A 26,871-nucleotide genomic window follows, 5' to 3' on the forward strand; every position below is an offset into this window, starting at 1 on the left:
ATCACCAAACCCCGCCCCTTCACCTGAACTCCAGGCCCGCCCCTTCGCCCTGATCTCGAGACCCCGCCCCCTTCGCTTTGAATTCCAGACCCTGCTCCCTTCACGCTGGACGCCCGACCCCCGCCCCTGCGCACTGAGCTTCAGACCCCGCCCCCTTCTCCATATCCACAACCTGCCCTTCACCCTGATCTCCAGACCCCGCCCCCTCCGCCCTGATCTGCAAACCCCGCTTCTTTATCCCGTAGTCCAGACCCCGCCCCCTTCGCCAGAGCTCGAGATTCCGTCCCCTTCGCCCTGATCTCCAAACCGCTTTGAATTCCAGAACCCGCCCCTGCGCCTGTAGGTCCAGACCCCGCCCCCTTCGCTCTGATCTCTCGACCCCGCTCCTTCATCTAAATCCCGCCCCCTTCGCCCGGGACCCCAGACCCCGCCCACTTCGTCCTGCGATCCAAACCCCGCCCCTTTTGCCTGTCCTCAGACTGTTGCTGTGAACTCCATGCCCCGCTATTGGACGGTTGTTCTGAACTCCAGGCCCCGCCCTCAGACGGTTGCTGTGAACTCCAGGCCCCGCCCACAGACGGTTGCTCTGAACTCCAGGCCCCGCCCTCCCGCAGGCCGCGTGGGAAGACGGTTACCCGGAAGTGCTCGCTGTTGTTTTGGTCGGCTTGCGGGAAGTGACGCGAGGCGCCATTGGCAGTGCACCCGGTGGAAGAGAAGATGGCGGCGGTAGGCTGGAGCTGACACTCAGTTTCGGGGGTGGGGGGAAACGGCGCCAACGTCGTTGGCGGTTAAGCGCCGAGAGAGGCCGAGCGCGGAGAAGAGACAGCGCCGGCTCCCCCCAGGAGCTGCTTCTAAAGGGAGGGGTAAATTGTGGATGCGGAGCGGCAGCTACTGATGTTGGTGAGTGTGAGGCGTGCACCACCCGGGAAATCTGCTCGGCACAGCGACTGCCCTTACTGCAGACAGGTTAACGGGCGTTAGCTTTCAGTTCAAACATTTCCCATCATTTGGTCTGTCTTGTAGTAGGCAGCTGCCTGGACTGTGCGACCCAGAGTGAGAAACACCTGTTTATTTTCTAATTTTAGTATAAATTCTAAAGAGCAAATTGAGGGTCAAACTTGGGGACTAGAGTTTGTTCTTAGAAAAATACTTTTTTACCCTGACTCTCGCCATTTGTGGATCACTTAATTTGTTGTATGTATTTTTAAATGAAAGTTACTGAGGTTGGCCCTTCCAGTCTATTTTTAAACATTAGATTTTCGTACATGGCTGAACTTCATTAAACCCACTGGTTTCCCTTAGATAACCGGGATTCAAATGAAATGTAATGCACTCAAATGTGTTGAAACAAATTTTGTTTTAGAAACGCAGAATTATTTTAGGCGAATAAATGCTGAACTTTAATTTCTGATGTTTTACTTGTGATCTTGTAAGAAAATGCTTTGCAGGGCAACCTGGCATTGTAATCATAACATTTTAAAATTTTATATTCTTCAAATCTCATTTTGAATTTCAGATTGCAAGGATCACGCTGGCAAGTTGTTGAGGAAGATATTTGGTATTAACTCTTGAGATTACAATATTGTATAAATGATATTGAGGGTCATGCTTAGTGCGGTTTTCTTTTGTTCACTCATGGGGTGTGGATGTCTTTGGCAAGATTAGCATTTGTTGCCCATCCTGGATTAAAATCCATAGAATCCTTAGTGCAGAAGGGGACCATTTGGCCCATTGAATCTGCACTGAGTCTATGAAAAAGCATCTTACCCAGGCCCCCCCACTGCCCTATCTTCGTAACCCCATGCATTTACCATGGCTAACCTACAGATGAAAAACCCATGCAGACACAAGGAGAATGTGCAAATTCCACACAGTCACCCAAGGATGGAATTGAACCTGTGCTGGCCTTTAAGAAGTTGGTGATGAGCTTTGGCCTTGGCAAGACCACACCTGGAGTATTGTGTGCAGTTTGGCCTCTCTACATAAGAAATTATATACTTGCCTTAGGTGGAGTGCAGCAGAGATTCAGTGGGCAGATACAGGGATTGGCGGGACTGTTCTATGAGGAGAGAGTGGTTTGACTGGGCCTGTATTCACTGGAATTTAGAATGATAAGAGGAGATCTGATTGAAACATATAAAATTCTAACAGGGCTGGACAGATTAGATACAGGGAGGATGTTTTTATTGAGGGCTAGTTAATGTAATCTCTCTCTTTAAAAAGAGAAGTAGAGAGAAAACAGGGAATTACAGACCAGTCAGCCTGACGTTGGTAATGCGGAAAATTCTAGAGTCTATTATCAAAGATTCTATAATAGAGCACTTGGAAAACAGTGGCAGGATCGGACAGTGTGTCAGTATGGATTTATGAAATGGAAATCATGCTTGACATATCTACTGGAATTCTTTGAGTATGTAACTTTATTTATTTGTGTCATAATAGGCTTACATTAACACTGCATTGTGTGAAAATCCCCATATCCCATTAAATCCTGCAGTGAAAAAGCAATCCGTTTCTTTGATGAACCAAAGATTCAGGACAGAGTCATTTATGTTATTGAGATTCTGCACTCTGCAACTCTCAAATAGGTTTCAGAAATGATTGAATGCAGAAACATATATAAAAGGAAGTTTTTGTTAAATGGAACAGAGATACAGCATGCTGATTCGGAAAAAGAGAAATCAATGGTTTAGCTTTACAAAGACAAATAATATGCTGGGTTGCATTAACAGAGATAGAATACAAATCAAAAAACGTGTTTTGTTACTACGTAAAGCTAATCAGATCCTATCTGGAAAATTATTTGCAGTTTTGGTCACCTATGTTTATATTTATTTATTAGCGTCACAAATAGGCTTACATTAACACTGCAGTGAAGTTACTGTGGAAATCCCCTAGTCACCACACTTTGGCACTTGTTCAGATAAATTTTATCATGGCCAATGCACCTAACCAGCACGTCTTTCGGACTGAGAGGGGAAACCGGAGCACCCGGAGGAAATCCACGCTGAGACGGGGAGAACGTGCAGACTCTGCAGGCAGTTACCCAAGCTGGGAATCGAACCTGGGTCCCTGACACTGTGAGGCAGCAGTGTTAACCACTCTGCCACCGGCTGCCCCAGTGGACTAGTAGAGTTGATGAGGGGGACCCAGTGGATGTGATTTATTTGGACTTTCAGAAGGCTTCAACAAAATCCCACATGAGAGATTAGCATGTAGATTTAAAGTGGGATTCGGGGTAGTATATTGAGATGGATAGAAAACTGGTTGGCAGCCGAAAACAAAGAATAAATGGGCCTTTTTCCGAATGGTAGGCAGTGACAGTAGGGTACCACAGGAATCAGTGCTAGGACCCCACCTATTCACAAATATATTAATTTAGAGAGAGGACTAAATGTAATATATCCAAATTTGCAGATGACACAAAGTTGGGTGAGCTGTATCTACAGAGATGCTTCAGTGTGATTTGGACAGGATGAGTGAGTGGGCAAATGCATGGCAGATGCAGTATAATGAGAGATTATCCACTTTGGTAGCAAAAGTAGGACGGTAGATTATTATTTGAATGGCTATAAATTGAGAGAGGGGAATGTGCAGCAAGACCTGCATGTCCTTGTACACCAGTCGCTGAAGGTAAGCATGCAGGTGCAGCAGGCAGTAAAGAAGGCAAATGGTATGGTGCCTTCATAGCAACAGGATTTGATACAGGAGCAGGGATGTCTTGCTGCAGTTATACAGGACCTTGGCGAGGCCCCACACCTGGAATATCGTGTGCAGTTTTCGTCTCCTTATCTGAGGAAGGATGTTCTTGCTGTAGAGGGACTGCAACGAACGTTTACCAGGCTGATTCCTGGGATGGCAGGACTGACATATGAGAAGAGATTGAGTCACTTAGCATTATATTCGCTGGAGTTCAGAAGAACGAGGCCAATAAAATGTTAACAGGACGAGACAGGGTATATGCAGGAAGGATGTTCCTGATGGTGGGATAGTCTAGAACCAAGGGTCATATTCTTAAGAATACAGGGTAAACCTTTTAGGACTTCGATGAAGATAAATTTCTTCACCCAGAGAGTTGTAAGCTTGTGGAATTCACTGCCACGGAAAGCAGTTGAAGCCAAAGCATTTTCAAGAAGGAGTTAGATATAGTTCTTGGGGCAAATGGGATCAAAGGATATGGGGGCAAGGTAGGATCAGGTTGGATGATCAGCCATGATATTGAATGGTGGAGCAAACTCGAATGGTCTAACCTGCTTTTATTTTCTATGTTTCCCTGGTTGGGGAATCTAGAAGCAGGTGGCACCATCTCAGGATACGTGGTGGACGATTTAGGAATGAGACGAGGAACAATATCTTCGCACAAATTGTTGCGAACCTGTGGAATTCTCTGCCACAGAAGGCTGTGGTGGTCAAGTCACTGAATATATTCAAGAGATGGATACTTTAATAAAAATTGAATGGCATCAAGGACTATGAGGCAAGAGCAAGAAAATCATTGAGATCAGCCATGTTTATATTGAATGGCGGAGCAGACTTGAATGGCCTACTCCTAGTTTGTATTTCTTGTCACTTATCAGCCCAAGCCTGAATGTTGTTTAGATCTTGCTGCAAATGGGCATGGACTACTTCACTATCTGAGGAGTTGCAAATAATGCTGAACATTGTGCAATCATCAACAAAAAATTTACCTGATTCTCACTGACTATAATTTTTTATTTGATTTATTGTCACATATATAACCATACAGTGAAAAGTATTGTTTCTTGTGTGCTATACAGACAAAACATACCGTTTATAGAGAAGGAAATGAGAGTGCAGACTGTAGTGTTACAGTCATAGCTAGGGTGTAGAGAAAGATCAACTTAATGCAAGGTAAGTCCATTCAAAAGTCTGACAGCAGCAGGGAAGAAGCTGTTCTTGAGTCGGTTGGTACGTGACCTCAGACTTTTGTATCTTTTTCCCGAAGGAAGAAGGTGGAAGAGAGGATGTCCGGAGTGTGTGGGGTCCTTAATTATGCTGGCTGCTTTGCCGAGGCAGCAGAAAGTGTAGACAGAGTCTCTGGATGGGAGGCTGGTTTGCGTGATGGATTGGGCTACACTCAAGACCTTTTGTAGTTTCTTGTGGTTTTTGTGAGGTTGATGTCACATTGAGTCCATTGCTGTCTTTATGTCAAGGGTTGTCATTCTTGATTCACCTCTTGAATTCCGCTCTTTTGTTGGCCTTTAGATCAAGGCAGCAATGAGATCATTAACCAAGTTGTCCTAGGGGAAACCCAAACTGTGCATTGATGGGCAAGTTATTGCTGATAAAATGCTGCTTGATAGCACTATCAGGAGAGCTACCATCACTTTACTGTTGATTGAGGAAACCCAGTAAATGGTTTGATTGGGCTTGTCCTGTTTTTTTTTTGGCAGGACATACCTGGACAATTTTCCATGTTGCCAAATAGATGTTAGTACAGTAGCTGCACTTAGACAGTTTGGCTAGGGGTGTGGCCAGTTCTGGAGCAAAAGTTTTCATAACTTCAGCTGGTATGTTGGCAGGGCTCATAGCCTTTTGATATCCAATACCTTTTCTTACTATTTAGTGGAGATAGTCAAGTTAGCTGTGGCATCTGATGCTGGGACCTCGGGAGGAGGCTGAGATGGATCATCCATTTGGTAATTCTGGCTAAAGATGATTGCATGTGCTTCTGCCTTGTCTTTTGTACTGATGCATTGGTTTCCCCCATTGCTGAGGATGTATACCAATCTGCCACCACCTTTGTTAGGTCTGTACTAGCGCCAGAGCATAACAGGGATAGTGACATTAGCTATAAGGTATGATTCTGTGAGTATGACGATGTCAGGCTTGACGGGCCTATGGGACAAGATCTGGTGGTTACTGCGGAGGACTTGGAGGATTGATTGGCAGTGTATACCTTTGTCATTTCCCATGCCTAGTTAGATGCTGGGTGGTCTGTCTGATTTTATTGGTGTTTGACTTTTTTGTAACAGTTTGAAACACCTGAGTTGCGAGACTATTTCAGGGGGCAATTAAGTGTCAACCCACTGTTATGCCCCTGGAATAACATGTAGGTCAGACTAGTTAAGGACGTCAGATTTCATTCCTTCCAGAACATTAGTGAATCAGATAGGTTAGTACAACAATCCTATGGTTTCATGGTCACCATTAACAAGACTAGCATTTTATTCGAGGTCTAATCTAAATTCTCCAGCTGCTGTGATTGGATTTGAACTCATGTTTCTGGAGCCTCATGTCCAGGCCTTTGGTTTATTAACCCAGTAACATTACCACAATGCTACCGTTCCCTTAATAGTATTCCTGTTACTATCACAAACTGTGGTAGCCTGATTTAATATTCTGATATAAGATTTCTTCACGAGGAGTTTAACAACCATTTTCAAATGTCCAACCTGAAACAGGACAAAAAACTGGGTACGAAATATAAACAGAAAATAACTGAATTGGCAGAGCTTTGTGAGTCATATGACCCAAGTGCTATAATGTAGGCATGCCTGCTTCAAAGCATCAAAATATATCAATTATAATTCCTTAAAAGACTTGACATTTCAGTGTTAATCCTTGTGTGCTTAGTGGTTTGTTTCTTAGTTTTAGCTTGGCAAATGTAAAATAGTTTTAAGAAGCCTAACATTTGCATTTTCTGATAGTTGAGTGGGTAAATACACCTCATTAAGTGCCCATGTTCAATTGCGTTGGGGTAACTGCTCTTAATCGGGGAAATATATGGCCATTTTTTGCTGAATAAATTCAATGCTGTCAAGTGACCCCCCTTGGATAGTACATGTTTGGATGATGGTAAAGTGTAGGATTGAGCTTGAATGTGATTTCCTCCACAGTTAATCAACTTGCCACAAAGTTTCAACTCAAGATACGAAAAGTAGCTGCTTGGACAAAGTAAGATGGCTGCAGCAAGCCAGGAAACCAAGAAAGGGGAACCAATTTGGGAAAACAGGAAAACTGTAAATATGTCCTTTTAGGCTTTATCTCTGTCATAAAAACATTAGGGGTTAGTCATTTGAATTGAATTAGGAAACCATATGCAAACTTATTATCATTTTCTCTCTATACAGACTAGTGTGGAGCCTCCTTTGGGCAGGAGCACAGGACGGTTGGGTCTGCGGACATCCTCACGGGTTTCATCAATGTTACTCCACGCTCATCCAACAGAAGGTGCACTTGCAGCAGGGTGAGACGACTGTCAGATATTTCCTCTTTTGATGAGATTGGTGTGCTATTTCCAGTCATACAATCTCTCTTACAAGCAGCCTGGCCAAGTACTGATGATGCCTACTTGCTCCTCACCTCTGGGCTGTGTCAAGTGGGCACCTCTGGAGCCATGCCCACAGCTGTGAGGTAGATGCAGTGTTGCCTTGCTATTGAGCGCTCTATGATTAAACATTTCAGACAGTCAAAAGTCAAACAAATTAACAAATCTTGTCAACGCGCATGCAAATAATAGTTAAATGCATTAGTGTATAAATGTGGGAGGTATATGTAATCATTATTAACAGTGCACCACTCCCTGCCCTGTTTTAGGGTATCTGTGCGACCTGAAGCCACAGAGGTTTCAAAAAACCTTTTTTCATTCTTATGGTAAATACCCTCCGAAGGCAACCTGGCGGAAATAAGACCTTTTTGTATCGGGAAATCTGGTCACAGTCCTGTTTCTCACTTAGTATGCCACCAAATTATCTGGTGGGTATATAAGTAGTTTTTTAAAAGAAAATCTGCAATGTGGTGGAATGTGACTTGTGCATGCTGTTCTTTCAAAGTTAGTGTGCCATTTTCACAAAAGGCTTGGTAGAACAAAAATAGAACTCACTAGATAGTGAAAGAGAGCATGAGTGAGATGAAGGTGGTAAAAAAGGGTGTGTATGATATAATACAGGCAAGAACTGGGCTGACTATAGGAAGCTCAGAGGGCAAGTGAAATAAATAATGAGAAGTATAGAGAGTATGAGAAGAGACTGGCAGCAGCAAGCCAGAAAGGGAATCCAAAAGTTTCCATAAGCATATAGGTAGTGAAAGAAGGGTTTGGGGCCAATTAGAGACACTAAAGGAAATTTATACATCAGAGGACATGCTTGAGATGCTAACCAAGTAATTTGTATCTGCCTTCACCCAGGAAGAAGATGCAACCAACGCAATAATGAAATGGAGGTACTTGAGATCTTGGGTGGGATAAAAATTGGTAAACAGGAAATGTTAGAAAGGCTGGCTGTACTCAGTTCATAAGTCATCTGGACTAAATGAGATGGACTGGGGAACTACAAAATGCTTGGCCTGGATCAGCCTAGCAACCATAGGTCAGTCAGTTTAACCTCAGTGGTGGGAAAGAGTGTAGAAATGATAATCTAAGACAAAATTAAGTTGCTTGCACAAGTGTTAATTAATTAAAGTCAGCAGGAATTTGTTAAAGGCAAATCATGTTTAACTAACTTGCTCGAGTTCTTTGAGGTAATAGAGAGGGTTGATGAGGATAATATGGTTAATGTGATGTACGTCGCCTTCCATAAGGCATTTGATAAAGTGCCACATAATAGGCTTGTTAGCAAAGCTAAATCCCATGAAATAAAAGGGATGGTGGCAACATAGATACAAAGTTGACAGAGTGACAGGAAACAGCATAGCAGTTTTTTGGTTGAAGGAAGATATTTAGCGTGTTTCCCAAGGGATAGGTACTTGGACCATTGCTTTTCTTGATCTAGACTTGAGTATGCAGGGCATAGTTTCAAAATTTGCAATGACACAAAACTTGGAAGTATTGTGAACTGAGGAAGAAAGTGATAGACTTCCAAAGTGGAACGGGTGAATACATGGCAGATGAAATTTAATGCCAACAAGTGTGATGTGATATTTTTGTTTGAAGGACAAGGAGAGGCAGTATGAAATAAAGGATACATTTATTAAAAAGGGTGCGGAGTAGAGTCTCCTGGGGGATTATATGTGCCCAAATTATTGAATGTGGTATGGCAGGTTTAGAAAGTGTAAGGTATAATGGATCGTGGACTTTATAAATCGAGTACAAAAGCAAGGAGGTTATGGCAAGTTATGTTAAACACTGGGTCAGCCTCACCTGGAGCATTGTGTCCAATTCTGGGTACCACACTTTTGGAAGAATGCAAAGGCATTAGAGAGGGTGCAAAAAAAATTACAAGAATGATTCCAGAGTGAAGGGTTCCTGTTACCAGGAAATACTGACAGATCTGGAGCTGTTCTTTTTTGAGAAGATGAGGTTGAGAGGTAGTTCAAAATCATGAGTAGAGTAAATAGGGAGAAACTGTACCCACTGGCAGAAAGATCGAGATCCAGAGGATACTGATCTAAGGTAAATACCAAAATAAGCAAAGGTGAGGTGAGGATAAACATTTTTGCACAGCATGTAGTTAGGACTTGGAATGTACTGTCTGCAAATGTGATGGAGAAAATTCGTTCAGGGCTTTCATGAGAAAATTGGATAATTATCTGAGCAGAAATCTTTTGCAGGTCAACGGGGAAATGGCAGGGAGGGGGTGAAACTAGCTGATTTGCTATTGCATAGAGTGGCATGGACACACATGACCTCCAGTGCCATAACCATATGCTTAGATGAAGAAATGTAAAGACGTTTTTCTACCTGTAAGTTATTCCACATCATGCCTTTTTTTTCCAGATTGGAACAGCATGACAATCATATTTCATAACTGTTAGCAAAATATAAGGAGTACCCATTTGAGGGAGAGTCACTGGCTTGCAGATCTCTCTAATCCGTTTTGAACATAATTTCTTCTGAAAACTTGTACAGAATCATAAGAGAATTGAGGTTTTCAGCTTGTTTCTTCATAGAATCATAGAGTAGTACAGCACAGAAGGAGGCCATTTGAGGGCTGTTTTTGAAGAGTATTTCAGTTAGTGTCTCTCCTCCACTCATACCCCACAGCCCTTCTTTCCTGTTTCACGTTATTAACCTGCCAAATTCCCTTCAAAAGCTACAATTGAATCTGTTTCCATCACTCTCAAACAATACATTCCAAATTCAAACAACTTCTTGCATAAAGTGTTTCTCATGTCACCTCCAGTTCTTTTGTCAATTGCATTAAATTTGTGCCCTCTGATTATCAACCCTTCAGCCATTGGGAATTGTTCTCTTTATTTATCCTATCCAACCTGTTCATGATTATAAACACCTCTATCAAATATCCTCTTCGACCTTTTCTACTCTAATGAGAACAATTTCAGTTTCTCCAGTCTATCTATATAATCAATCCCTTGTCCCTGGTACTGTTTTGGTAAATCTCTTCTGCACCCTATTGAACATCCTTCTAAATTGTGGCTTTGAAATACAATTTATAGAATAATCTAAATAAAAGTATAAATGAAAAAACATTGGAATGTTCAGCAAAAAGTAACATTTTAGTGATATTTGGGAAACAGAAATTGTGGTAGGCTAGTATTAAATAGCAAAAAAGCTGCTTTGCTTCTATGGAAGGGGCAATGGAAAACAATGAATTTGTCCCCAGCATTTTAAATTAACAGTCGGTCATCCTCAGCCATGAGACAGTTGAGTGAAACTGAGGAGCATGCCCACATAAAGGGAAAGCTGATGTCTAAATTGCTGTTCACATTCATGCGGTTCTTGCTAGTTAATTACTGGCTAACAACAGCCACATTGAAGGTCAGAGTTGAGGCTTGCTTTTTCCCCCCTCTGTCAATAGGTGCGAACAGATTATTTTTCAATTAGCGAAATGATTGTCTTCATGGAAAAACAGGTAGAATTCCAGCTGCAGAATGCTGCTCAGTGGTTCATATTGGAAATGTGTTTGTTGACGGAGTTTGGCTGAGATAACCACTGTGGGATTATATCCCATTGACAGTCATAAGATTCCAAACTTGGTAATTGCAAGCACACCAGCCCCAGCAGTAAAGAGGACTGGCTGGGAAATTGAAACTAGCACCTCCTGATTATGATCGGCTTTCAGCAACAGAACAGTGGGAGCTTAGGTTAGGAACATGGTCGGTTTAATAGTGGAAGCCTCAAAATTGCAGTAGGTGGCAGCACTGTACATGTGTGCATTAGACAAATAATGTTAATATGTAGAACTATTAAGATGAATAAAGGAACAAATGCAGCAGCTGAATGTAGTTTAAAAAAACAAATGCCAAGAAAAGCACAAATTTTGACTTAATTTTAACTGCCACAAACTGCAGCGCACAGAAATGAACAGTATGATTGAAGTAATGTCCTGCCCTACACTAAAGCCCTGCATGAGCACCAGTCTCTCAATTGGTGTTCTTCCAGAGAGCCAGCCTGGGTCAAATGGCCTCCTTCTGTGCTGAAACTGTTCTATGATTTTGCAACTTTACTGTACAGGAATATGCTTGAATGGGCAAAGAACCACAGACCTATGCTCGGACAAGAGTTTCTGCCTATTTGTAGTAGGAAGAACAATTATCATGCCTGGTTGTACTTTCCAGAATTGTTGTGAGCCTTATTAATAGGCTTTATTCAGTGTCTGACAACAGATGCTGTCTTATATATAAGGAGTTGCTCCTCTTTTTGCTAGTTAATTACTATTCAATTGTAGTTAAAATGAGTGTGAAGCATCAAAGATTTATGTATCAAATCTGTTTGTGTTTCATAATAACGCTGTTATAGAATCACTGAAATTTCAAAACAGTATGAGGCTGTTTGGCCATCGTATGTGCCATAACTGGATTTTACATTTAGAACTTATTGTAATCTAAGTTCCGCATCTTCTTGAAACCTGTATCTACTGCCAGATGTTTTGTTCCTCCGATTCCAACTTTCAATGCATTTCCCCACCCTTTTTCTCCACATTAATGACAGTGTGCTGAACAGCTTCAATCTAAATTGTGAGGCTCTCCCTGAAACATTGCCACCTCTTTCTCCACATTCTTAAATAATGTCAAGACCCATCACTTTGGCTGTGGTTTTATTCACCCTCCCAAAGTTGTTTTCCAGATCAGTGACAGATTTTCTTGTGCGTTGGGATGTGCCTTTCATAAAAGGTGCTATCTAGGTACAAGTTGTGAGAAAATGGAGATTGAAATTGAGCAGCATTGTGTTTTTGTTACTCTGAAAGAATGAAAACACAGCCAGACCGGGTGAATTCCAACTTTGATAACAGCAAAAGTTTATTTTCTTCTTGAAAAAGTGCCCTGCTTAACAGTGTGAGAACCACTTACTTGCACCTTGTAGTATCACAATGCAGGCGTACACCCCTTTTTAGATAACAAAAGCAAAAAAGATCAATTTTTTAAATAGAAAATGAATAGATTGAAGTTGAAGTCAACTCATTTGTCTTATTTTGCTAGCTAAATGTACAGTGGCCTGGCTAGGATTTCAACTGTTGAATAATTTAAAGTTGCAGCAGATTTGCTATTGTTTTATGTTTCTGGTGAGGCAGTATCTTTTTGCTTGTCATGGTTTAGGATCAGACAGTGACTTTTTCTGACAGCCCTGCTACTAAGTTAATTCAAGTTTAAAATTGGCACTTAATGAAATGCAACTTGAAAGGTAATTTTTTTTGCATTTAATGATTTACTGATTTACAGAGTTGGGGCAGGGATGGCTGAAATGTGTATATTTTTTCCCAATTACAGAAGCAACTTAATTTGTCTACCTGAAACAGTAAATTAAACCTTAATTTGCAGCTTCTATGAAGGCATCAAATAGAAACTTGAAAAATAATTGACTGAATATGTTAACACATGCAAGATGCATAAAACATGCATTGTCTTTGAATCCGGCCGCAATGTCAGGAAGCAACTCCGAGTTGGGTGGGTGCAGAAGTTGTATGGTTGCTGGCTTCTAATGAAACCTCTCCTAAATGTTCATAAATTGGGTCAAGCGTATGCTTGTGAAACTTTATTTCAAGTTCACTAACCTGGACATGCTGTCAGTTTTCGCACGTATTAAGACACACAGCTTGACCTCAGCATCACCTCTCTTGACTCCTTCACTGTCTCTAAATTATCATACTGCCTATCCGCTATCCAGTGCTGTGGACAGAAATTTCTTCCAACTAAATATGGGAAGGTCAAAGCCATTGTCTTCCATCCTCACCACAAACTCTATTCTCCAGCAAGTAAATCTATTCCTCTTTTTGGCAACTGTCTGAGGCTGAACCATGCTGTTTGCAACCTAGGTGTCATATTTGGCATTATCCGTGTCATCACTAAGACTGCCTATTTCCATCTCCGTAACATTGACCAATTCTGCCCCAACCTCAATTCGTCTGTTGCTGAAACTCATCTATACCGTTGTTACCTCTTGACTATGACAGTGTATTTCTGACCAGCCTTCCACCTGTTATCCTCTGTAAACTCCAGGTCCTAATTGCATCAAGTGGGTTTAAAGAGCTGCCCAAAAGAAGAGTGTGTGTTTGGCGTGAAGTGTGGCAGCACAGGAGGAGGGAAAGATCAAGTCCTATTGGACTGAGGGTTGGGACAGACGGCAGCAGAAGATATGCTTTTGGAATGATGGAAACACTTTGCTTCTCCTGACCTCACAAGCAATGTTTTTAAAGCACTAGAATCCTGGCATCATGTCTCCAACCTCCCTTTAGCTTCAGATTTCCTGAGTACTAGGTGACTTTGCCAGCAGGCAAAAAATTCAAATGGTTCTACCTTCTCCACCTGTGCAGTAATCTGGTAGACTTAATTGTCAGCTCATTATATAATTTGTCTGATTTTCATAATTCTCATGACACTAATTTGAATGGCATAAAATAAGGTAGACTGCATAACAGGGTGATCGAGTCTGCCAAGTTAATGCCCGGTGTTGAAGATGGGAACCTATTACAATTGTGCACAAAACACTTTTCTTTGGGAAAAGAAACTTGCTGTTTTGTTAAATAACACTGAATAAGAAACCCATGCAGACATGAAGAGAATGTGCAAACTCCACACAGACTGACCCAAGCTGGGAATCAAACCTGGGTCAGTGATTAGCACTGCTGTCTCACAGCGCCAGGGACCCGGGTTCGATTCCCGGCTTGGGTCACTGTCTGTGTGTAGTTTGCACATTCGCCCCATGTCTGGATTTCTTCTGGGTGCTTCAGTTTCCTCCCACAGTCCAAAGATGTGCTGGTTAGGTGGATTGGCCATGCTAAATTGCCCCTTAGTGTCAGGGGGACTAGCTAGGGTAAATGCATGGGGTTATGGTGATAGGGCCTGGGTGGGATTGTGGTGGGTTCAGACTTGATGGGCCGAATGGCCTCCTTCTGCACTGTAAGATTCTGTTCTTAGAAAGGTCTGTTTGAATTTAAATGTCTCAATTATGTATTTGCATATCAGTTTAATGCTGAATATTTGAGAACATCAGAATTAGAAACATAGAAAACTACAGCACAAAACAGGCCCTTCGGCCCCACAAGTTGTGCCGAACATATCCCTACCTTTTAGGCCTACCTATAACCCTCCATCCTATTAAGTCCCATGTACTCATCTAGGAGTCTCTTAAAAGACCCTATTGAGTTTGCCTCCACCACCACTGACGGCAGCCGATTCCACTCGCCCACCACCCTCTGTGTGAAAAACTTCCCCCTAACATTTCTCCTATACCTACACCCCAGCACCTTAAACCCGTGTCCTCTTGTAGCAGCCATTTCCACCCTGGGAAAAAGCCTCAGAGTCCACCCGATCTATGCCTCTCAACATCTTATATACCTCTATTAGGTCTCCTCTCATCCTACATCTCTCCAAGGAGAAAAGACCGAGCTCCCTCAGCCTATCCTCATAAGGCATGCCACTCAATCCAGGCAACATCCTTGTAAATCGCCTCTGCACCCTTTCAATCTTTTCCACATCCTTCATGTAATGAGGCGACCAGGACTGAGCACAGTACTCCAAGTGAGGTCTGACGAGGGTCTTATAGAATTAGCCAGAAAGCTTTGGTTTAAAGGTTGAAACCTGTGACTAAGTGATTTTAGTCACTTTATGGTGACGTTCTTTTTAAAATGAATTTTTAAAAATGTGATATATTTATTATGTTGTATTTAATGTTTAAAAATGGATGAAATGAAAAGCTAAAGCAGGATGTTAATTGTGTGTTAATCATTTTGTTCTGCTGGGTTGGGCAAAACCAGGATGGAATTAGAAGTAAGTGATTTCATTGAATTCTAAACATCCTTCAAAACCCAGTTAGTCGTTTCAGGCTATCACTGAAAAATTTAGGTTAGAAATAAACACTGATAGCAATAGTAATCACCATAAAAAGATACTGATGGTGGACACTGAGGCTAATAGTGAGTATTGTATCAAGAATGAGCAGTATAAATGCAAACTGATGGTGGTGAGCAAAACTTTGGGTTGAATGTTCTTGAACTTTAGAAAAATAAATCAAACTTTCCGCTTTGGTTGAATTGAGCAAATGCAGTGACTGAGGGTGGATGTGAATATCAATGCTACTGTAACTAATTTATTTGGTCTGATCTAATTAGTTAGTCTGATCTAAATCCTTGACAACTGTATATAAAAGCACTTGTTAGTTTTATTTTGTTAGCCTGATATAAATGTTAAATTTCTAAAATATAGCAGCAAGCATGAGCGTTGTGCTACGTCAGAGGTTATAGTTGTCAAGAGAAGGGAGCAGCAGCTGGGGTGAGCACTTGTGGCCACTAATTCTATCGGATTTTTTAAAGATTAAATGTATTAATCCATATTAAGATTCATCCTTTTGACTGTTTCAGGGTATTAATGGCAGGAAACGTGGATGTGTACAACTCTTCTGTTCATGACTCCTGTGTTTCTTCAGGGTTTAAAACCCTGTATGAAGAGGGATTGCTGTTTGATGTCACACTTGTAATTGAGGACCATCAGTTCCAAGCTCACAAGGCACTACTGGCTACACAAAGTGACTACTTTCGAATAATGTTCACAGCTGACATGAGGGAGCGGGACCAGAACAAGATTCACCTTAAAGGACTGACTCCAACAGGTTTTAGTCATGTGCTTCAGTTTATGTATTATGGCTCCATTGAACTGAACATGAGCACTGTCCATGAGATCCTGCAGGCAGCCATGTATGTCCAGTTGACTGAAGTGGTGAAATTCTGCTGTTCTTTCCTGTTGTCAAAAATCTGCTTGGATAACTGCGCAGAAATCATGCGGCTCTTGGATGATTTCAGTGTTAATATAGACGGTATCCAAGAACAGCTGGACAAGTTCCTCCTTGAGAATTTCGTGCCACTCATGTCCCGAGCTGACTTTCTGTCCTACTTGAGTGTTGAAAAGCTTTTGTCATGTTTGGAGAATGATCAGCTGAGCCGATTCCCAGAGATTGAGCTTTTTGAGGCTGCGCAGGCCTGGCTGCGACATGACAGAAGCCGTTGGAGGCACACAGATACCATTGTTCAGAATGTCAGGTTTTGTCTGATGAATACGACAAACGTTTTGGAAAAGGTTAGTATGTTTGAAAGCAGTAACCAAGAATCATTTAGCTAGACCACTGTGTGCTGTGGGGAAAATATCAGTCAGAGTCCATTTACTCTTTGCTTTAGCTTGCTGATCTGTTATCGTTAGCAATTACTCTTTGCTTTTTTTCGCTTCTTTCTTCACTTTTTAGCTGTTGCTTTATGCGGTTGCAGATTATGCAGGCTTCTTGTATCATGGAGTGACTTAACGACATTTATGAAAAATAAGATTACAATAACGTTTTGCATGGCATATTGTACTGTGATGTAAAAGTTTTTTGATTTTAAGAAAAACAAAAATATAGATAAGATGCTTTGATATAGAATTGATTTCTTGTTGATACATTTGGGGAAGAAGATAGATTTCGGAATGTTACTGTAAAGCAAGCAGTTATATTAAGCTTTGTAGTAAAAGCTCTAAAGCCCTACTTTAAAACTTCCTTTCAAACAAGAGTGCTTCCCATCTCTGATGCATTGTTGATTGAGGATGGCAGCACAAACACCTTGGATTCTTGAGAAGCAGATTCTAGGGAGTTTTTTAGTCACTGGTCTGTAAACTCTATTTTATGTGGAACTGGGAGTGAACTAGAGTGGTCCTGAATCCACCTGCTAGTATAAAGCGATAAGACGGAAGGGCAACTAATCATGGGTTAAGAGTCAGCATCAGATCACATAGTTGACATTCTCAACAAAATATCCCTATACAATTGGCCTATCCACCTGGCTTTGGTTGGTTATCTGGTTGACCGGCGTTATTTACAACTTTGGTGAAATCAACTGATCTTTTTTTTAAACTTCACAGAAGAACCTTGCTTTTCAGCAATCATTTTATGGTTTTGTTTTATTTTTCTGCTGTTTGCTCGTGGTCCTGCCATTTCCTTTTTACAGTGCAACTATAGAGAGGGGTCCAAGTGTGTTTGTGTTCAAAATCTTGCATTAACATGTTGGGAACTTTTGTGTGCAGCAGGAGACTGTTAAGTTACTTTGTTGGATCTGCAAGCATCCTAGCAAACTCTGCCAAAGCTGTTAAATTTGTGCATGTCATAGTCACCATGAATTCAGAGGAATTGAATGAACATAGAAAGCTCAGGAGATTTGAATTCAGACAGGTCTTGGTTGGGCTTATTCCCTTTAAAGGACAATTATGTACCCTTTTGTACTTGTGTGTATTTAAATCTGCACACACAATTTAATATAGTTCTATTTTAGCAAGAAATGTCCTGATCTGTCTCCAATGTTTGTGTGGAATGATTGCAATACAATTGGTTATAACTTCTGTAAGTACGATAATTCTTGTAGTTAAGAAATACAGTGGAGCACACTTAAGATCAATTATTTTTCTCTCCCAAGCTACGCACTTCTTGCAACCAAGTGGATTGATATGAGAGTTGCTGTGTGGGTACCTATTAGGAGACCAGAGGAATGGTCTGCTGAGTGTGAATTTTAATTTTCTCCTCCCTTTTAATTGTTAGCAGCATGATTGTAATAAAGTGGAAGCTTGAGCCTGTGCTCTTCCCTCTTCCCTTTACTTACTCATCTTCCTCCAACATCTTGAGCTCTGCACCACAAATAGCTAATGATCAGTTCATAGGAGATCCAATTTCTTTCAAAGTTTTGTAAGCCACAAACAGAACCATTTTGATTTTCAAATTTAAATACCACCTGTCAGCCTTTTTAAACCAGCATTATCAGCAGTGATCACTTTTAGAGCCTGTAGCTCAAAGAATATAACTTGCTAATTCAATGAATTACTCAGCACTTTTGCGTCCATACATCCAGTTGAGTTGATTAATATTCAAGCTGACTTTGCTGTTCTAATATGACATGAATGGTGCAGTTTAATAACAGCCTGCAGCTGACATATCCCATCAACCCTGGGTTTCTAGCTGTAAGTGATCACTAGATGCCTGTAGTCAAATGCAGTACATTATTCACAGTGAGCTGGTGATTCCTCTCTGCTTAAAGTAGGTTCTGCCCTATTATATTTCAATCAGCCAATACTGATGGTGAATGATTGGGTTGAGACGGAAATGTTCTCAGGCAGGTGAGAATTGAGCTTAAGATGGTTCCACTGTTATCAATCGAAGGCACATGTTACAGATACTGTTTTTCAAAGTTGTGATTTGGTGAGGTGGGAATGAAGGAAGCAGAGTAAATATACCACTTTTAGTGTCTGTAATTACCATTCATCTTGTATGTGAAAATGTACGCACTTGTGTTGTTGATTTAATTACAGAAACTTTCTTGAGCAAAATAGATGTGTTTATTGTTTTTGTTTGGTGTTTCATTTGGTGGTGGGAGGGAGGGAAGGGACAGGACACACACTTTTACTCTAATACAGCTCACCTTTTGCAGTAACACACCAGTCGTGTGGCGTGGACTGATACTCCCAGCACACATCAAAGTGTGGAGAGCATTTGTACTGGGGATACCAACCTAGCCTGTAAGTCTTTGTGCATTTATTTGTACATAACGAGTGTAACTAAAACACAAGCTTTAAGAATGATTGGAACACAATGTGCCAATTTGCGCAGACTGTGTAATAAATAAGATTGGCCATAATCCGAGGAAGAAAGACATGATAACATAGTTTTCATATTTTAAATTAATTTGGAACTTTCCTCATAATTACAGAGGGTCTTATTACTGTTTGATTTCTGTATCTCCTCCCTACCTCCTGAATTAACCAGTTGATCAACCATAACAAAACATGGAGTATGAGAGGTTTTTCCACGTGAGGCTGACTAGGTAACTTGAAGTAGTATCACAGTCAATTGTACTTGAATTTTTCAAAACCTGACCAGTCTTACTTTGAGAAGAGGAAAATTATTAAATGGTGCGTTTTAATTTTGGTCATGCTAAAAAGCACCAGGACTTTGTTTTCTTTTCCCACAAAAATGATGCAATTTTGTGTATTGAAGTTAAATTATTACTAGGATAAAACAACTGTAGCATGAGGCTAGCTATATTAATCCAGAGTTTTCACACGTTCAAAATTCCACCTTAATATGTATACTATCATGCATTCAGATGCAACAAAATGATACCAAAGACTATCTGACTTTCAGACATTCAATCTGTGTTCTCTCCTATCCATCCATGCTAATAAAAAGGATTCTTTGCTGCTTTATCGTCCAGTTTTAAATGGGCAGTATTATCTCTTTACCAACTTCCTTTCATTTCAAATGCTCATTTTGCTAAGTAATTATTATGGCCTGCTCATATTTAAGGTTGCGTAAGCAGCAAGTTCTTCCTATTAAAACAGTTGTGATGTTGTTTAAGTAATGAGTAGGTTGGATACCATACTACAGCTTTAGAATTGCAATATCTTTTCCTGCATCACTGCCTCCCTTAATTCCCCACAACTGCTCTCCTCCAAAGAAAAGTGAATTGCTTCTGTTGATTCATAAACATAGTCCTTTTTAAACTTGTTTTTTCTCTCCTCAGGTTAAATGTTTTGTTGGACTTTGGGACTTGTGCACTTTATTGGCTAACTTCTAAAACCAGACATGCTAGGAATGGCTCGGTGCTGAAATAAATATTTTTGAAGGATTAATTCAAATGTATTTTTATGAATTGAATGCTTGGCACAGTGACCCTTACATCCCAGATTTGCAACTATTTTGAGTTTTAATAGTTCTTTCATTTTTTTTGGCAAGCACTAAGCTTCAGCTCTTGAGATGTTAGTACACCATCCACATGTGACCCATCCTTAGGGGGTTGCCATGCAGGTGTTGTGGAAAACTTTTCAGTGAGCTATTTATTAAAAGTTGCAAGCTTCTAAGATATCCGCAACATATTTTAAAGTTTTTACGAGTGAGAGTTTCAGCTACCTCCAGCACTTTTCTTCAGAGGAAGAGTATTAGTAAGAGGAAATAAAACGTTGGGTACTCCTAAAGGATTTTTTCTTAAAAAGTGAATAGTTTGTGAATTTGCGTGAGAGTGATCTCAGCATCCTTAGTTTGCTCTCTCAACCCCTAGCCATGAATAGGAAAAATCAACCAAGGCTTCAGTTTTTTTGATCGCATATCAAGTTCCCTTTTCTGAAGGTGTGTGATGACAAGCATGGTCTTAACTGTGATGCTGCTAGCCTCAGTTGCCAGTATTCATTCTCTAAGTTTATCAAAGGGGAGTTGTGGTGGGTGGAGAACGCAAATATGCAGCAATACCTTTTCCATTTAGAATGAGACTTGTTTGTCATTATGTAATTGTCACATTCTTCATTTATTTTAAACATAATTTCATTATTTTACATGAGGTGTCATTGAGTATTCCTTCGCCAAATCTTATGACATCACATAAAGCGTTAGGTGGGAAATCTGCCCATCCCTATGCTGTTTTCTAAAGTTCAAGAAAGTACCAAATTCAACTTGTCATTCCATCGAGGAATCAGACAATGAAGAACCGTAAAAGGTTTTTTGTGGATGGAATTATTTCTTGTGGAAGAAACAGTTTAGGCCAATTTCTAATGTTTACATTAGAAGGTTGTAGGGAGTGTTTGCATTGCAGTCACAGGCTACTTATTTATGAAAGTGAAGGTGGTGGGTATGTTGATTGTTGCATGTGACTGAAATTTTGTGCAAGAAGTAAAAAGCAAACTTGCTTTGTATTATAGTTTTTAATTTCTTTTGTATTAACTAGGCAAAGCCAGTCCAGGTCAATGTGTGTGGGTATTTTGTTGTAGCATTCCAGCTGTTCTCTTTCTCTGTCCCCAGATTTTTGCACAAGTGTATATTATTTCCTGATGTGAACCAATGTTGTCCAAAGTCTGTGAAATATAAAATCCCTGATCCTATCATCAATTTATGTAAATAACAAAGGATATTATCACACATTCTCAGTTGAATCCATATGGCAGAACATAATTGTTGCTGTACTTTCAGAAGGAAAAGTTGATATGTGACGTCAAAATAATATTTAAGCGAGACTACGTAAATGTTTTTCCATTCCCTACAGTATTAAATATCTAGATTATGTTGGAGATGGTCAGATATTTAAGTTTTTAATATAGAGCAATTCAGTTCTAACCTCCACATGCCATAGTGACTTGATAACTAAACCATTAAGAACAAAGCATGGTGGCAAAGTTAAAAAATCTAAAATATTGCCATTGCTGAGGTTTAATTTCCTGAAGAAAATTTGATCCAGCTGCACAGTTCTTTTCTCAGAGTTGATGCAACATAGACTAAATATTAATAGATGTATTTTATCACACTTTGGTCATATTCATTTGTAAAGTACTTGGGGCGGAAAGAGCAACATGAAGTTTCTACTTTTCTGTGACAGAGCCACTACCCCTCTAAACAGTCTGCAGTAACATATGTGCTGTGTAATTAGATTTTACATCACTACTTGCACATTGTACTTGTGCGTAGTTTACGCCCTTTGCTATTGCTAACTAGTGTGTGAAGGCTGGATTGCAATGTTATGCCAAAGTCTGTCTGTCTCCTAAAATTGCACAACCGTGAAGTCTAGTGCTTTGATTTTGATTGCTGCAATTGGTCATTTTATTGGGCAAGGACTTCTTATTGTAAGTACTAATTATATTAGAATTTAGAAGTGAACTGAAGATTGGAGCAGAGGTATTCTTGTTATTTAAAGTTAATCTTTCCTATTTCCAAATTGTCACCATGTTATTATATGTTCTCATTTCTTCTCAGGTGAAACCATCTGAATTTTATCGCTACTCACGGCAGCTTCGATTTGAGGTTGAGCAGGCTTTAAGTTACTTTCAGAACATTAATCAACAGCCTCTTCTGGAGATGAGATCTAATCACATTCGCTCTGCCAAGGCACAAACTGCAGTTTTCCGAGGAATGATTGGACATAGCATGGTGAATAGCAAGATTCTTCTGTTGCACAGGCCAAGGGTCTGGTGGGAACTGGAGGGTCCACAAGTACCGCTGCGACCTGATTGTCTTGCAGTAGTGAACAACTTTGTGTTTCTATTGGGAGGGGAAGAATTGGGTCCTGATGGCGAATTTCATGCCTCTTCCAAAGTTTTCAGGTATGATCCCCGACAAAATTCATGGTTGAGAATGTCTGATATGTCCGTCCCTCGATCTGAGTTTGCTGTTGGCATCATTGGAAAATTTATCTATGCTGTGGCAGGGAGAACGAGAGATGAAACCTTTTACTCAACAGAACGTTATGACATAACACAAAACAAATGGGAATTCATTGATCCATATCCAGTTAATAAATATGGCCATGAAGGAACAGTTCTCAACAATAAGCTATACATAACTGGTGGCATAATGTCCTCTTCGACCTCTAAACAAGTGTGTGTATTTGATCCCAGTAAGGAAGGGACTGTAGAACAGCGGACAAGGAGAACACAAGTGGTTACAACATGTTGGGAGAACAAGGCCAAAATGAATTATGCACGCTGCTTTCATAAGATGATAGCCCACAATGGGAAACTCTATGTATTTGGCGGGGTGTGTGTGATTTTACGGGCATCTTTTGAGTCTCAAGGCTGTCCATCCACAGAAGTTTATAATCCTGATACTGACCAGTGGACCATCCTAGCGTCAATGCCCATAGGTAGAAGTGGACATGGGGTGGCAGTTGTTGAAAAGCAGATAATAGTTCTTGGTGGCCTTTGTTACAATGGCCAGTATAGTGACTCCATACTTACCTTCGATCCAGAAGAAAATAAGTGGAAAGAAGATGAATACCCAAGGATGCCTTGTAAGCTGGATGGCTTGCAAGTCTGCAGCCTTTACTTTCCTGACTTCATATTGGAGCATGTTCGGAGATGTACCTAAGACGTGGCTATGGCTACATTACACTAATCAGCTGGAGGGGAAACAGTAGATCTTTAATGGATTTGGGTGAGAGCAAGTTATGCAGTATTGAAAAAGTATTGCCCTTGAAATACAAGATGCCAAAAGAAGAAGCTGTGTACGTCTTTTATGTGCAGTTCAGTGTTATTTTTTGTTTAACTTTATTAGATGTAGTCTTTGTCAAAATCTATAAAAGATTTTAGATTAATTAATTCTCTACCATTTAACTTTTTAAAAAAATCATTAGTTGTGAATGGGGAAGTTTACGTTTGTAACTGTATTTTACAATTTGCCCCTTGATAGCCTCGCATCATCAGCTTGGCACGCTTAGTAACTGGTACAATTTCTGGAGACCTTACCTGATTTTTTTGGCCATTTTAATCATTTTTTTCCTTTTAGTTTCCTTTCATGTTTATAATTCTAGCATCAACTTTGGCCTTTCCACTAAAATCTTTCTTCTCATGAATTTGGAAGCAAGTTTTCCGTGATGTCTTTCATGGTTTGATTGTTCTGGCTCAGAATTATGCACCCATCAAATAATGAATTAATTCGGACAGTAACATTATGAAAATACCCCATGTGCAGTTACTTTAATGCAGGAGGAAACAGAGACCACAAGAGCCAAATAGGAAAACTATTTCTGGGGTTTGTGGGAGGTAGGGAGGGCATGGAGGAAAAAGATGCTGCTAGGAGAATTTTAGAGTGAATCAGCCAATTATTTTGGGGAAATGAAACTTCTTGAAGGAAATTTTGAGTTTCCTTCTGTATATAAACCTGTGTTTAACAGATTTTTTTGTGTTACCTTTTCATAAGCTTTAACATGAATACAATCTTTTGGTTTTTACATTTATCTGCAACGTAAAAGTTATATTTTTAGAGTTTCCAAAGGACAGCCCTGGAAACTTAAACTCCAGTGTGAATTGTATCCTACAAATAGCTTAATCGTATAAGCTCATTTAAGAAAGGATTGCTGGTAAATCCTTTATTAGGTCACTGCATCTTTTGTATGTTTAAACTTCATCACCTTTGTGTGAATATAGGGTTTGAGATAATATGGTAAGTTTTCAGTAGAACTACAGAAGTCGGGTAAACAAGTCTCACATCGATTTGAGTTGAAATGAACTGTATTGTATTTGGATGGTGATAACACTGGAAAGGCTTCTGTTTTAAAAAGAAAAAAATGTTCTGTTCTAAGAACAAGCCGTTTTTCAAAATGCATGTAAATGTACATTTTAGTACCATCTCCATGCCATCAGTTATTCTAGAATGGGCAGTAAACCTTTTGCAGCTTGAACAATTTATCTTGCACATTTGTAACAATCTTTGTTTCTCTTTGTGACTCAAAGCTTATTTAAAAATATTGGACACGTCTACCATTTTAACCATTCTGGAAACCAAAAAAAGTCATGGATTTGATTGTAGGAAAACTAGAAGATTTATCAAAAAAATGTAAAGGGACAAAAAAAAATCAGGAAGTGTAAAAAGTGTTGCAATGTAAATACTGAATCTTATTTTTCACTCTGGGCAAAGTGGATGCATCAAGCTTCCAAATGAAGTGTATTTAGTTAGCTGTAGTCTTGAAAATTTGTGCTACGGAAAATTAAAATGTTTTAAAAAAAATATCACTGAAGTTATTGTTGTAGCAATTAAGCAATCTGAATTTTAAGACCTCTCCGTTACAAGGTGATATCTATAAATCAACAGGCAATGTTCATTAATTCTGTGAGGGTGACTAACCATCCTTGTCACTTTACAATCTGTGTTCCAGTTCAGTAGGATGCACATTTGCAAACAACCATCTTGCTTGTTTTATAGATTCCATTTCCACTAATATAAGTCTATCTGCTAGACTGTAAGTTACCATTTCTTTTAACACCCAACTCCCTGTATTCAGTAGTCCGCTTTTTATATCAAGCCTTCAGATGAGGCTAATTTATAATAAAGATTTGAGAAACGTACTTGTGTGTAGGATGAGGGGGGAAGAAATTGAATCAATCCATAAATTAGTCATAAGAAAAGACCTTGTGGTGTACAGAAGTATATGTAGCTCACATTTTGGTGCCTGGAGACTTTACGCTCTGTTAATGGGATGACTCTATTTGTGTACAAGCCAGATGTCCTGTGCATTTAAAAAATAACAATAATTTAAAGATCTTGTAGTTAGCAATTGGAAAATACTTATTTCTTTAGCTTCATGAGCATTTTGGTAACTGTAAGAAACTGAGCATTCAAACTGTTGTCCCAGGAGTTTTAAGTGCCTGTGTTCACAAACTAAATGTGAGAGTAAGATCAGTCTGCAAGGATTCTTTAAGTAAATCATTTTGTTCCATTGTGACTAAATTGGGGCACTGCAAAGCACAGTAAACCTAAGCTTCTCTAATACATTAAGGTTTTGAGTAAAAGGGAGGTTTTTCTACATTTGAAACAGATTGTAAATCATAAATGTTGGGCTGTTCTTGGACTATTTCACAAATGCAGCCAGTGTAATTAAAATACAACAAAATAAATTATAGTTTTCTTAAATGCTGTAACATTTTTTTTAGATTTTATTCTCCTACTTGAAGCCTACTCATCTCTGGTCATTGTAGAGACATGGACCAGCTGTTCTGTTGGTGCAGGGGGCCACCTTTACCGGCAGGAGCAGGCAGTAGCACTTGCAGCCTAAGACAGACCCAAGTTGGAATGCATTTACATGTTAACTGTTTGACTGAATGTTCATGTCTTATTATTTATATTAACTATATCCTCACTGGAAAAATTGGAACCACACTACCGTACAATATACAAAATATTCAAATACCCACTTAATCAGTGCAAAAAATATTTTGTGACTTTTTAAAGCTGAAGATATTTGTAAAAATTGTAAAAAGTGTTAAATAAAAGAGTTGACTTTTAAAAATGACTCCTTTATTTGTCAATCCTCCTTGAACAGTTGAACATCTATCAACATGTGTTGACTTAATTCCCATTAAAAGTAATGCCAGAAAGAATCCCAAAAATAATATTTGTGAACTTGTCTTGATTTCTCAGTTTGAAGGAAGAATGGGTTTAAATGTATTTATTTTGTATCTTATTAATGTACCAGTGAATATACAATTATTGTTTTCAACAGTGGCAGTAGTCAACTGATCATTGGATGACGAGTAAAAAAGATAGTGTGTAATATCTTTACATATTTCATCTCAAAAATGGTCTATGAAATCCAGTAAGTGATTTCCTGATGAGTGCATTTAGAATTTTTGACATTGTCAAATGTTTTTCACATTTTATTTGCATATGCAAATGCTTTTTGTAATTTATTGTATTTATAATTTTGATTAAACCAATTACCCCCATCTCCTCTACCCAATTGAAATGTTTAAGTAAATGTTTATTTCACTAAGGAAACAAGTTTTTTTTAAACGTGGCATGTATATTTGCCTGGTCATTGTCTCTTTTCTATGTTAAATTTATGAATATACTCTGTAAAAATAAAGATGTTGTTTTATTTGCTGCAATAGTGATAGGGTGGATCTCTTTCTACCTGTAACATAACTCTTAATGAGAAATTGAACATTTTAAATACTCTTAGCACTGCTGCCTCACAGCGCCAGGGACCTGGGTTCGATTCCCAGCTTGGGTCACCGTCTGTGTGGAGTTTGCAC

At 39.7% G+C, this 26,871-nt stretch overlaps 1 protein-coding gene across 10 annotated transcripts; it reads left to right on the plus strand.

The window, feature by feature from the left end:
• The first annotated feature begins 681 nt into the window (after window positions 1-681).
• Window positions 682-26,606, plus strand: klhl15 (kelch-like family member 15). 10 transcript variants are annotated; one of them, XR_013499897.1, is made up of 7 exons: window positions 682-900; window positions 1,517-1,558; window positions 6,861-6,983; window positions 7,095-7,210; window positions 15,717-16,428; window positions 22,100-23,275; window positions 25,771-26,606. XR_013499897.1 is itself a non-coding variant. In XM_078232457.1 (7 exons), exons 4-7 carry the CDS (start codon window positions 7,361-7,363, stop codon window positions 25,890-25,892), a joined length of 1,884 nt encoding a protein of 627 aa, XP_078088583.1. In that variant the 5' UTR covers window positions 709-900; window positions 1,517-1,558; window positions 6,861-6,983; window positions 7,095-7,360; the 3' UTR covers window positions 25,893-26,606. The 10 variants fall into 10 exon arrangements, 6 of the variants coding, with proteins under 6 accessions (XP_078088579.1, XP_078088586.1, XP_078088584.1 ...); XM_078232457.1 differs by having other exon boundaries at window positions 709-900; window positions 7,095-7,377; window positions 22,100-23,132; XM_078232453.1 differs by having other exon boundaries at window positions 22,100-26,606.
• Window positions 26,607-26,871: the final 265 nt, after the last annotated feature.

The sequence above is a fragment of the Mustelus asterias genome, chromosome 17, assembly GCF_964213995.1.
Source record: "Mustelus asterias chromosome 17, sMusAst1.hap1.1, whole genome shotgun sequence".
NCBI lineage: Eukaryota > Metazoa > Chordata > Chondrichthyes > Carcharhiniformes > Triakidae > Mustelus > Mustelus asterias.

Bases quoted from the DNA above. Each gene is read 5' to 3' on its own strand.
- klhl15 (XM_078232453.1), top strand. From the start codon at position 6,924: ATGGCTGCAGCAAGCCAGGAAACCAAGAAAGGGGAACCAATTTGGGAA. The intron at 7,211-15,716 runs GTGAGACGACTG...TGACTGTTTCAG, and splicing joins GAAGGTGCACTTGCAGCAGG to GGTATTAATGGCAGGAAACG. The intron at 16,429-22,099 runs GTTAGTATGTTT...ATTTCTTCTCAG, and splicing joins CGACAAACGTTTTGGAAAAG to GTGAAACCATCTGAATTTTA.